General features: G+C 35.1%; 1 protein-coding gene across 1 annotated transcript in view; it reads right to left on the bottom strand.

Moving 5' to 3' along the window:
• Window positions 1–12,104, bottom strand: part of LOC129268975 (transmembrane channel-like protein 7) — a 32,247-nt gene extending 20,143 nt beyond the window's left edge. The window contains exons 1-6 of the mRNA XM_064105852.1: window positions 11,980–12,104; window positions 10,153–10,296; window positions 7,704–7,773; window positions 2,636–2,717; window positions 1,956–2,096; window positions 170–267 (exon numbers count right to left, since the gene is read on the bottom strand). Coding sequence (XP_063961922.1) covers window positions 170–267; window positions 1,956–2,096; window positions 2,636–2,717; window positions 7,704–7,773; window positions 10,153–10,296; window positions 11,980–12,104 — 660 coding nt within the window. The remainder of the gene's footprint in view (window positions 1–169; window positions 268–1,955; window positions 2,097–2,635; window positions 2,718–7,703; window positions 7,774–10,152; window positions 10,297–11,979) is intronic.
• Between the last annotated feature and the right edge of the window lie 1,870 nt (window positions 12,105–13,974).

Below are 13,974 nucleotides of genomic sequence, written 5' to 3'. Positions count from 1 at the left end.
TATTTCACTACTGGTATTTTATGTTTGTTTTGACCATATAACCAACAGACACGGAATATATTTCACAACACTAAAAGAAACAGGATGCACATTTTGGGTTAAAACATAACAAGGACCTTAACATGGTGGGATATTCTGGATGGTATTTCATTTTTCTGCTTCTACTTACACTTCCTTCTAAGAAATCCAAGATACATTGGACACCATCACCATCATCCTGACATGTTGTTTCAATGGAGTCTGTATACGCTACCTCACAGTTGGTCGCTGTAATGAGAAAATTAGGGCATTTTAGCCATCACTTCGCAGACGCTTTCTATAACGCAGAGAATATTTTGCCAAAAGCCCTTCATAACAAAGCAGCCTTTGTCGAAAGTCGGTAAATCAAAACAGCAGTGTCTTCCTGGACTATGGACAAACGACATATTTGCATTTTCTTGTCCAGTCTGAATCTTAAGACGATGTGCTGTTCCGGTCCACCAACTTTCGACAATGACCCCTTATCTGTCTATTGTGATTTGACAGGCATTTTCAATAGATTCTGAACGTTTCAGAAAGCATCTGCGAAGTGGATGCTAAACTACACTATTATAAAATATCAAAGCAAGAAAACAAAATATCATAAGCAAAGCAATTGCACAATATTCTTACTTTGGGTACATATATTCCCGTCTTACTATTTCCCTTTAATAGTAATAACAATATTCAGTTCTTTCATTGTGCATAATATATGAAGAATGTCCCTATGCATTACAGAATCAATGAAGTTAGTATTTCAAAAGCAGGTGAATAGCATTGGGCATTGATTTCATGTATGAGTTGTGTTTAAAGGTCAAGTCCACCCCAGAAAAATGTTTATTTGAATAAATAGAGAAAAATCAAACAAGCACAACACTGAAAATTTCATCAAAATCGGATGTAAAATAAGAAAGTTATGACATTTTTAAGATGCACTTGTTTTTCACAAATCAGTTATATGCACAACTCGGTGAGAAATGAGAGTCGATGATGTCCCTCGCTCACTATTTCTTTTGTTTCTTATTGTTTGAATTATACAATATTTCACTTTTATTTCAGATTTGGCATAATGACCAACTTGACTGAACCACATGTTATTAAAACAATGGTAATCCACATGTTCAGGGAGGAATAAATCTTTTCTTCACATGACAATAAGGACAAAATTGAAATATTTCATATAATGAAATACAAAAGAAATAGTGAGTGGGTGACGTCATCAGTCCCCTCATTTGCATACTGACCAGAGAGTACATAACTGTTTTGTGAAATTAAGCGAATCTTCAAAATGTCATAACTTTCTTATTGAAATTTTCAGAGTAATGCTTGTTGGATTTTCTTCTTTGATTCAAATCAACTATTTCATGGGGTGGACTTGTCCTTTTATATTTTACTTTGAATATTTCTTAATTGCATGGCCCCAATAAAAATCAGTTTCGTTTTTTTTTTTTTGGGGGGGGGGGTTGTTTTTCACTGGCGGAAAATAAAAATGTTTCTGATTACATGAATCTACAATCATCTATTCTGCATGTTTGAATACAATGTATCTTTGATAATCGGAACAAGTTTTAGCATATTCCTACTTCACAGGATAGAAGGGGGTTGAAAAAAAAATTAACGATTTATTTTCAGGTATTTGTACATGGTTACTGAAAGAAGCCCTCTCAGCCCCTAGTTCCTCAACCCCTGTTTATAAAATGGGATCCAGGGGGTGTTGCAAGAAAATATTTACAATCAATCGCAAATTTCAGATGCAAAAGTACAAGTGACAGATCATTTTTAACTAAAGAAAATAAATTTACATTTGTTGATGCAAGAAGCAGCACATCAATCAATTGCAACTTTGCAACCAAAATGAGTGACTTTCAATAGATTTTAGGACCTAAAATTGACTTGCGTTCAATCACAAGTTTCTTGCAATACTCCATATGACTTACGTTGATTGTACATGTAGTTGGTTCCCAATATGAGTTCCGGGATGACGATGAAACCAAACATGATGAAGAAGATGTAGATGTTGAGGAAAAGAAGCCATTTGAGGAAGACAAAATATGACACCACCGCCGTTCCAAATTTGCCTGGATGTGAAGTTATAAAATATCATTCAAATTGTCATCAAAACAAGGAAAATGTCATGCTTGTCTGTCATACATGTGTATGTATGTTTACTTGCTTTACACTGTATCGCTTATGACTCACTTTGTTCAATCTTTATAAAGCACTCTAGATATATCATGCAAAATAGGTGGCTTTAGAATTTAGAAAAATCAACTAATATACGCTAAGTACTGTGTTTCAAGAAATAATTACTGCCAAGTCCCCATTTATTAATTCATTTCTTTGTACTCCTTTATATTATACAGGATAACATGTTCAGACAGTGTACACTCACATAAAAAGAAATACTGAACAAGTGACGTCATTTACTCCCTCATTGGCATCACTGTTTTGTGAGTAAAAAAGCAAAACTTTAAAATGCTATAACTTTCTTATTTTACATCCAATTTCAATGAAAACTTTATGCTTGATTTGTTCTTTTATTCAAATCCATTTTTTTTTGCCAGGTGGATAAACCCTAAATGAAGTACAAGCATTTGTCAAAATGATTCTTACAAACCTTCTACTTCTTTGAGTGAAGAGCGCCACACTTCAAAGCGTAACCTGAAGTCATACATGTTCTCTTTTGTGCGTTTCCATTTCTGTATATTTACAAGGACAAAAGCAACAGGTGTTATTTCTTTGTTTAGTCTGTTTTTTTTTCCTTTCATTCTGATACTGTATCTTGAATGATTACTTTCAATGTACTGAAATTTGCTATTGTTGTGTTCCTGGAAATGAAATGAAATCAAATAAATAAATAAAATAAACAGGGACAGGAATGGGGAGAAAGGAGAGAGAGAGGGGGGTGGGAGGGGGAGATTTAGAGGATGAAACTGGATTGGGCGACAGAATGTACAGTTAAAGACAAGGATATGATGATAACTTGCCAATTACATGTCTGTTTCATACGTAAATAAACATGCCTATTGTAATTAAATTTCATTGACTTTTTTCGTAATGTGCAATGCAATATACAGTTGTATTCCTGAGCGCTTCAAAATAGGCCTGTGTCATGGCTTGTACAAAGTATGCAATTTGTGGCATTTTACTTTCGAAAAATTTAGACTAGAATGGACTTTACTGATAAAGACTCCATCCAGCCTGCACCCGTCTTGTGATAAATCCTTCTAAATATTGCCATCATATATTATCTTCATTTTTGTCATTTTCATTTTATTCTGTCTCTATTTCATTATTGGTATCATGTTAATAGGAATTTAATGCTCCATCAGTATGGCATGTCAGCTGATAAGATAGGAAATTTAGTGTATCCAATAAGATAAGATAAGAATTTATTGTCTCTTTTTTAAAAAGCCGAGAAAATGATTTGACAGGGTAAATAATATATATATGTATGGACTAGGGGCAATTTTGCCCCTGAAGTGCTCAAAAGAGCACAGGAAAATACAAAAGAGCCCATGAAATTCCCATTTACTCTAATGTTAAAGCTATAATTGCAGATTTAGGCAGTAAGTAGCCCTGAAAAAAAAAAGAAGATAATTTTATGACAGCAACATGTACAAGAGTACAATATGATACCCTCAACCAAAACTACATGTATGAGACAGAATCCATACATGATTATATTCTGTTATGATAAATGCACAATATGGACAAAATATCTGCTCATAATACATGAACATGTAGATCCGGAAAAAATATGCACAGGTTCAGTGTATGGTTGATAGATTTCATGGAATCTTATTATCATGGTTTAAATGAATAATAAAGTGAACCCAAAAGCATACTGAACTAGGATGCTGGAGCCGTACTAGACACCGTTCTCACTACCTTCCTAAAACTAGTTTACTGGAAACTAGTTTAGTGGAAACTAGTTCAACGTGTAATGAGAACAGTCCAAGCGATCTTCCAAACCGGTTCATAATACCACCTCGCGATGTACGATTGCTTTCCCTTGTTAAACTGGTTCTAGCATAAGTGAGGACACACGGCAACCACTCTTCGGGAAGTGACCTTCGCACATTTTGAGCGCGCGACTCCACACAATGCGTGTAGAATGCCTATATGCTGCATATTCAAATTTCTTGCGAAACGTGTCACCCCACTGAGAGCGTTCCCATAGCAACAAGATCGCTTTACGTGAAGTGATTTTAAAACCATTGTCGGGCGATCAAATGCGAACGTTAGCAAAGCGATCTCCCAAACTGGTTTCTTGAACCGGTTTCCAGTAAACTAGTTTTAGAAAGTGTCATGAGAACGGGGTTTAATATTGTGTGCAGCAGACTGCCACTATTTGTTAATCCATGGACAATGCAATCAATGGACTCACTGGATGGTGGATTTTCAGAATGCTATTGATCAACAGTTCACACTAAATAAGGTCATACAAAGGGAAAATTATCACTGGTATTCAAATAGTGGAATGTACCGTGAACATATTTTGAGAGATGAATAACTCTTTGAGAGTTGGCCTGAGAGTATTATGTTAAAAGCTACTGAAGGTTTCGGATTCCCAAGGCAGACCAAAGTACTGATAAATGGGATACCGTGACAAAAACTTTACACAAAGTATGTGTAAAGGATGTATACCAATTTTCTTCTTTTTTTAAATATATGGTAATGGATGATAAACTTTTAAAAGAAATCAAGACATTTTTATTATCTACCCACTTGTTCTGTCAGGGATATTAGACCCTCAAACTTCTTTTATAATTAGGCTGTCCATAAATAAATTTGCAATGGTCAAAGAAACACAAGTAGAGATAATGAAAGATACATGTACAAACTGTTTTTTTTTTCTTTACTTCTATATGCACACAATGTATACATTGAAGACCACAAAACCATAACCATGTACCTACTTGTACAGTTCCCTAGTACATGTGCATGTACATACATGAACTTTACACCCTAGAAAGGTTGGTTTAAACATTCAAGGCAGCAGAAAGGGTTCATTTACTCAACAAACAACAATGTAACCATTCAAATCAATAATGTCTGTTCATGATATGCGGTCAGGGGGTGTGTGTGTTTTACATGAACATGAACTTTGTAGGAAATCAGGCACAGCAGGGGATTGAAACGCAATAGACCCAATAAAAAAAATAATGCCAAAAATTAAGCAGATTTGTTTCCTTTGATGAATACCATTAGTCTATTGAACCATGGACGATCAGCATACAATCAAATTCACAGACTGAAATCTACTGAAATTAAAAAAGAATATGCAGATTTTGTCCTAACGGATTGGAATTAAAAGTGCACATTTATACAAATAATGAATGTTTATGAGTGCATTGAGCAGAATACTTCATGAGGTGAAAGATGAAAAGATCCATTCAACGAGGCTCAACGAGGCGTAGCCGAGTTGAATATTATTCATTTCATCTTTCTCCGAATGAAGTATTCTGTCCATTGCACAAATGAAGGAACATTCATTATTTGGTTTATGACACTTAACACTAGGTTACTTTTCATAGGAAATTTATCAATTTTGATGCAAAATATGATCATGCAGTGCAAGCTCGGTCTGTTGATTGTCGCGTGCAATGGACAAATTGCATGGATCCAAAATTGCACGATGAATGGATCCTAAACTGCACGGTCGATGACATCATTGTAAAATCATGGTCCGAATGATCGATATCAAACAACCAATTAAATGCCAAGGATCTATATAGGTGTCATATAAAAGTATATATTTATACTGAATGCCAACACTATCTATGCAGATGATACAGTATCATCATGTGTACTAAACGTACTTTAACATAGAATTATTTTCAATATGTACAGGTACAAGGCATATGTATATTTCAGTAATTGCTGGCTTTCATGAATGCTCCTAGTTCTACTATAATCCGTTGCTTGCGCAATGAACATAGGAGTACATTTGAACAAGTTAAATTCAAGGATCGTATAAAAGGTGAATCCACCTCTTATGTCAACTGAAAAAAAACAACAGTGGAGCGCCTCTGGCAGTCTCACCTGCATCGCGCAATTCAATATAGCAGCAGTGCTGACTTTGAAAACACCATTCATATAATGATACAATACTACGTTCATTGACAATGAATGACATTTGACCTTGATCATGCGACCTAATACTTGTCTGTGATACTCGATTACCCCTATATCCACATTTTATAAACTCTATCTATAAACTTTGAAAGTTATGACAGCAATCTAATAATTACCTCCAAAATGGCCAAAGTTCAATGACCTTAAATGACCTTTGACTTTGGTCATGTGAACCGAAACTCGCACAGGATGTTCAGTGATACTTGATAACTCTTATGTCCAAGATCCATAAACTTTCAAAGTTATGATGTTAATTCAACAGATACCCCAATTTGGCCATAGTTCATTGACCCTAAATGACCTTTGATGTTCAGTATAATACTTGATTAACCTTGTTATGTCCAAGTTTCATGAACTACATGTAGGTCCATATATTTTCTAAGTTATGATGACATTTCAAAAACTTAACCTTAGGTTAAGATTTTGATGTTGATTCCCCCAACATGGTCTAAGTTCATTGACCCTAAATGACCTTTGACCTTAATCATGTGACCTGAAACTCAGGCAGGATGTTCAGTAATACTTGATTAACCTTATGGCCAAGTTTCATGAACTAGGTCCATATACTTTCTAAGTTATGCTGTCATTTCAAAAACTTAACCTTAGGTTAAGATTTGGTGTTGACGCTGCTGCCACCGTCGGAAAAGCGGCGCCTATAGTCTCACTCTGCTTGGCAGGTGAGACAAAAACTGGAGACAGGCGATACACAAACTTAGCAACCATTTCATTAGTCAAATAGATCTTATGTTTCAGTGTCCTCATTTCTTTGCCCTACAGTGAATCTCAAACTTTGGTAGAACGTACATGTAGGTCTATAAGAGACTTTAGACCCATATTATGAAGTCTGGTTTAAAATACATGTACATGTATATGCCATAGTCAATCAAAACTCTGTACTAAAATTGAGGAGACAAAAATATCACAATCTTGTTTTTATTGTATGCCTCTTTATAATATGTCCATTGGAGTGGCATGTACATGTATGGGGGCACATGCCTCTGGGCAACAGTGCTGAATTTTCACTTTTGTGCCCCTTAACCCACTTGTCACTCCCATATTTCTTTGCATGTTTGTGTACTTTATTTGTTTTTCTGATGTAATATATATCATATTGGTCGAATAAATAATAATAATAACAATGTTTACAGTGTTTTTATCATTATTCAAATTTTAATTCCCAGATGTAGGTGTGAATGTTTTGAGTGTCAAATGAGCACATACTGTTAGAGACTTGCATCACAATTGGCTATCCACAATTAAACCACAATTTTAGACCAGAGTTGAATTAAACCAGGGGGGTTAAAAAGATTTAAGTATGACTTAGAGTCGCACTTAAATTCTGAGTTGCGTGTGGTATAAAAGGCATTACCGCATTGGTCAGATCATGCAAAGAGGACGCGCACTACTGCGTATTGATCAATGAAATTGCACGTTGCATTTCAGATACGCCTCGGCATTTAAGTGCGATTCAAATCATACTTAAATCTTTGTGAAACACCCCCCAGATTTCAGAATTCATGTATGAGCCTTGAACTTCAACTTACCAATGCAACATTGTACTTAAATGCCTTCCACCCAGAGAGTGCTTTCAGCTTACCCTTTCCATATTTATTCCTACAAGAGAAAGAAAACAATTAGAGAGAGAGAGGGGGTTGTTACTTTATATTTTACATGAATAATGCAAAACATTGTCACTTGATTTATGTACATGCATGTCAGCCTTAAAGGGGAATGAAATCTTTGGAACAAGTTGGCTTTTGTGGAAACAGAAAAATCAAAGAATAAGATCAAAGCAAGTTTGAGAAAAATTGGACAAATAATGAGTTATGAGCATGCGAATATTCATTGCGATCACTAGCTATGGAGATTTTCCCATAAATGGCAATGCGACAAATATTTGTGATGTCAAACATGAACAACTTTCCCTTTGATGGACTTTAAAATACCCCGAAAATGTTTCTTTTTGCTCTTTCTTAGGGTGATACAAACTCTATCCATAATGAATTCTTTAAAAGTCTGTATAACATGCCCTCCTATAGAAAAAATACTAGTACATGAGCTACTGTTTGATGTGATAAGAGGCATTTTAGGTGAAATATATAGAAAAGCAATGGGAAAGTTGTTCTCATGTGACATCACACATCTTCATCGCATTGCCAATAGGAGGATCTACATTAAAATAATGGTCTAAACTTCAAATGCTCATAACTTTCTTATTATTCATTCAATTTGTCTCAAAATTTTATTTATCTGTTTCTTTGATTTTTCTGTTATTGCACAGTTTGTAAGGTATCTAGTTTCAAGGTTTTTTTCCTCATGGACCTACATGTACATGTAGGTCCGTGATTTCCCAAACATGTCTGCCAAAAGCATCACCTTTCTGGAAATTTATGTTGCTTCATGACCAGGGCCCTGTTGCATAAAAGTTACTATTATGGTAACTTTGCCATCCAATGGTAACTTTCAATGAATCCTTGATTTTGATTGGCTGATGAGCACTGTTACCATGGTAGTTACCATTTGATGACAAAGATGAACTTTTATGCAGCGGGACCCAGGTAGCCTACATATAGGCCTATAAAAGAGACACTCTCATGCTGATTAATTAAAACTTTGGACAATGATGATGGTGTTGGCAGCAATGATGATAATGATAAAATTTTATAAAAAAACAACAAAATGAAAATGATAATAATAATAAAGATAATAATATGATAATGATGATGATGATGATAATGATGATGATGATGGTGATAATGATGATGATAATGATGAGGATGATGATGATGATGATGGTGATAATGATAATGATGATGATGATGGGGGGAAGAAGATGGTTATAATACAATACTCATCATCTTCATCATTCATAAACATTATTTTTAGATACATTATCAACACAGCCTGCATTTTCAGAAAATTTATAATTAATTAAAAATTTTATTACAAATACAATTCACGCCATGCCTGAATGCAATCAATCGTAAATGGAGATGTCGCTCTTTTGTACTCGGAAAAAGACTGTTATCTAGTGGCAATGCTGCAGACATAGAACACAACACACTAAAAACTCTTATTAATTAAAATTCATTTCAACAAATATTACATCTCTTATTGCAGATTAAAGCTGACATTCCAAGAGCAATGAGACTCAACTGGGTAATCCAGGCTGATGATCTTAATATATGTAAAAATATAGTAAAACCAATTGTCTTGAGTAAAGCACACACACAAAATGCTCAAGCAAATATTAAAATGATTTTTTATTCTTATTTTGATGAAACCCGTTGTATGCGTATTTGCAATGAGTTGGATGAAGGTATCACTCTCCCATTTTTTTTGCCAATAGCACTGAGGATCAGTAATACATGTACATCAATTTGCATCCTTCAAAGAGAAAAATTTAATTGTAATTTCATATAAATTTCCCAAAACAGAAAGTGAGTACATGATTTATTTAGTGGTCTCATTGCATAATAATTATAATATTCATGAAGTTCTCCATAGAATTGATTAATACAGTATCAAAATAATACAAAATATGTACACATCTGTTGCATCCAAACAAGCAGCTCACAAAAACTAATAAATATTTCACACGATGATTCTGAATCTGATGAGAAATATCACTATACTGTAGAAGTTATAAAACCATGCAGAGGTGCATGTGACTAGGGCAGGGGCAGAGTACACTGTAAAAACTGTGGTGTTAAAACTGACACCAGTTGGTGTTAATAGAGGACCACACCCCGAGGTGTTAAAATTACACCCTAGAGATTGAACATAACACCAAAGAGTGTAAATGTAACAACCAAAGGTGTTGTAATAACACCTATAGGTGTTAAACTAACACCATCAATTTAACACCGGAGTAAAATAACTGGTGTGGTCCTCTATGTACACCGGTTAACACCACAGTTTTTGCTGTGTACAAAACCTTGAAAAAGAACACCAACCCTGTCATTCTCATGCCGACAATGAGAGAAGACTCACAAGAACTCAATTTGTTCATTTTCATCCATCATGTCCACAAAGTCAGCAACCGATGGTCTCCTTCTCACTGTACCCATGTTGCTGCCAGGTAACTCCACACGAACATCACCCTCGGATAAAGCTCGACTTATCTGGCTCATTCGCCTTTAAGTTAACAGCACAAGTTTAAAGACACTCACATTAAACTTATTGCCTATTGGTCCACTATTCTTTTTATTGGCCCATAGTCCACAGAGCAAAGAGTGATCTTTCAAAAGCTCTTTGCTACATTAAAAGTTATTAGAAGCCATAATATGTCAACATTTTTATTACATTGTACGTTTGAACTCTGGTCTTACTCAACTGTAATCATCATTCCATTAATAATTGAACCTCTGCTGTTTATTTTGTCTTGATTGGCTAGCCATAGTTAAACCACAACTTTAGATCTGAGTTTACATCAAACTCAAGTTCGGATTACTGTACGGACTATTACTATCCAGATGGACTCTGTGGCACTGTGCAAAGCCTACCGGTATAATAAAATCAGTTGCCAACAGCTTAATATTCACCATGTACAATCATAACTTATGACTGTACATGTACAGATTAAACCAAATACAGGTACTTTAATGTGTATAATACTTTTCAATACGAAAAGATACTCTTGAACTTCCTACCCTACCCACACTTTCTGCCTTTGCAGAAACTATAAAAGAATAAAAATTTAAAAAAACAAGTCCATTTTTCAACTATTCTTTTAAAAGTTCAAGAAAATACAATACATTTAATGAAACCATGTTTTTTTAATTGCAGTTTCACACTACACCAGTCATATTGCAGAGCATCACCAATTTAGAAAGCCAAAGAAATTCCAATTTTTTTCCAGTTCCAAAGACCCTCATTTTTATTTTTTTTCTCATTCCAGTGCTCGCTTTATACTCAGCACAGCGACAAATTGCCAGTGACTACATGTATGTTCAACGGACAGTCGAAGCTCTGCACAGCAATTCGGAGACCGCTGATTGGTTCATTGCGCAGAAACGTCACTTGTGACAAATTTTATGCATATTCAAGCACACTCCAAAACACAGAATTTGTGCCTTTTCAGAGCATTGCATATATTCTAGCAATCGTTGATCCTAGAGCAGTTCCGGACTTCCGGAGACCTCCATTTTAAGACCAAAGTTTAGTTCCAGAGCCCCCTATTTTCGTTTTTGTTGTGGCACAATACATGTACATGTAGGTATCATGTTATAATTCAAGTACATCCCCCCTCCCCCCCTGTAATCCCATCATCTTCCTATTAAAGTGTGTATATACCTTGGATTCTAATAATTTTCAAATTCACTTCAATTAAAAAAAAAAAAAATTTGCACTTCAACAAAACACCACCAAAGGATAATACATGTAGTTCAATTCATATTTTTTCAAATATTATGATAAATGTGCAAAACTGAAAATTCTTGTAATGTAAGTTATAATATGTAAACTCTGTTAGAGAGCTCTCCACACAAAAATTTGCAATCAACTTAGCTTTAATATCAAGATCATTGTGCAAGATGCACTTCGATGTTGAGAGTATTCTTTGACTTCTACAGAATCCATGATAAAAATGTACATTGTAACAGTCCTTTGGAGCCCAAAACTGCAAAGGATGGACACTGCTACATGTACCTTTATGCAAACTGTACTCTACAACATATTGTAGAAAAAATGCAAGGAATCACTTTTCATACCAGCAACAACAAAAAAATGCATGAGTAATTTTAATACAGTATAGTCCATTCATGGATAGGATCCATGGTCCATTTAAAGCAACAAACACTTTTCTGTTCGCTGCCTTACCTGATCCACTTTCGATTTTTCCTGATCACTAAGTTTCTCTGTGAATGAGACATGGTTTGTGATGTCATGCTGATGTCATCGTCACTATCATCCACTGGTTTCACATTGATCCTACGAATACCCATGGTCTCAGCAGTAAGGATCCATTTACATGTACATGTAATTTCCAATTAATTTATCTATTCACTGGTTGTTGTCCTTGCTCACAGAGTTTCAATACTGACATTTATAAAAGCATCCATTAATTTAATACTGATAGACAACACGAATTCCAAACTGCTCGAACACGGTACGTCTTGTTTGATATGAATGACTCACATGTAAAATGTACAGTACATGTATGTTATTATTAACCAGAAATGAAATATTAAGTTCAATATGATTGATAAACAAAGAACAAGAGTCTTGATTAGATATCACTCTACTTGAAGCGCACCAGGGTAGCGTTTCACAAAACTACATAGTACTTAAAGTTTTCCAAACTCCTGCTCTGGAACACGCTCAAGTATGTAAACTTCTGAGTTCTCTAATACACAGAGGAGATGAACTCATGATCATGAAAGCTTACCCCGATATATTCATGCATATTATTACATTTTACTACCTTTTCTGTTTGATGATTTTGCAATGTCTACAAAGAATGCTCTGAAGACATGAATTTCTGACAAATGTATTTTCAGGCTCGCCCATTGGTTCCCGACTGTTCCTTACATGTTATCTTTAGAGGTTGATGCACAAATATCATTCTCTACCATATTAATGAAATACTGAAATGACAAATATCAAGTATATTTTCAGGCAACAAAATAGTGAAACGAAATGAAAAATAGAACTCAGTTTATAATATACAGTGTTTGGGTCAATATGGAGTTCATAGAATTTGTTTTAAAAGTCTGTCAGAGCATGACCCTTAGGCTTATCATGGACCTACTATTATTATACATTGCTGGCAATATTCATACAGGTACGTGTACAAAACAGTCAAACCCAAAACACAGACTTTTAATACAACAAGACCTGGGGTGTGTTTATACACTATTGAATACTATAGAGGAAATAAAGATGCAAATGAAACAGAACACAGTGAGCCACTGCAGTTTTTTCGCCCTTTTTTCGCCGTTTTGTGTGTTATAACCTATGGGAAATTCAAAGTTGCAGTTTTTTCGCCGTTTTGAAAACGGCTAGAAAAGGGCGAAGAAAGGGAGAATTTTTGGAGAAAAAACGGCTACATTAGGTTTCTTACGTAAATCTTGAATTATTATGGAGTGCCATGATTGTTTAATATTAGCGGAGCTATTGATTTCCCCATGAAAGCGGCGAGAAAACGGCGAATGTTAAGGACGAGGATCCTGTTAGAGGAGTGAAGATACTGAAAGAAAACGGCTAATAAACGGAGAGAAAAGGGCGAGAAAACGGAGACAAAAGGGCGAATGGGTAGTAAGGCGCGCGTTGCATAAAACGGAGAGAAAAGGGCGAGAAAACGGAGACAAAAGGGCGAATGGGTATAAGGCGTGCAGTGCATAAACGGAGAGAAAATTGTGAATGGGTCCCAAGGAGTGCATTGCATGAAAGGGAGAGAAAGTGGCGGGACAACGGAGAGAAAAGGGCAAATGAGTAGTAAGAGGTGAGAGCATGAAACATAAAGAAAAAGTTAGAAAAAAAAAGAAAAGGGCGAATGGGTAGTACAAAGTGCATTGCATAAAATGGCAAAAAGAAATGTGAAAATGTGTGATATGCATTGAGAAAAAGTGACTAGAAAACGTAAAATATATATTTGCAATTTTTCTGCCAACTTAGATTTTCTGAAGAACTCCTTTTGGAAATATGGGTAATATTTAATAATAATTCTCATTTCATTCATGTAAACAATTTTTTATTTTACTTTCGGGGGGGGGGGGGGGGTTACGCCTTCTTTCATAAATCTTATTTACATATTGTATAGGCCTACTACATTAATTGTTTTATATCAACATTTTTTATATTTCATGTGGAATT

This window comes from Lytechinus pictus, chromosome 10, assembly GCF_037042905.1.
Source record: "Lytechinus pictus isolate F3 Inbred chromosome 10, Lp3.0, whole genome shotgun sequence".
Lineage (NCBI taxonomy): Eukaryota > Metazoa > Echinodermata > Echinoidea > Temnopleuroida > Toxopneustidae > Lytechinus > Lytechinus pictus.
The sequence above is the reverse complement of the archived record's forward strand: the minus strand, read 5'-3'. Positions and strand labels throughout refer to the sequence as shown.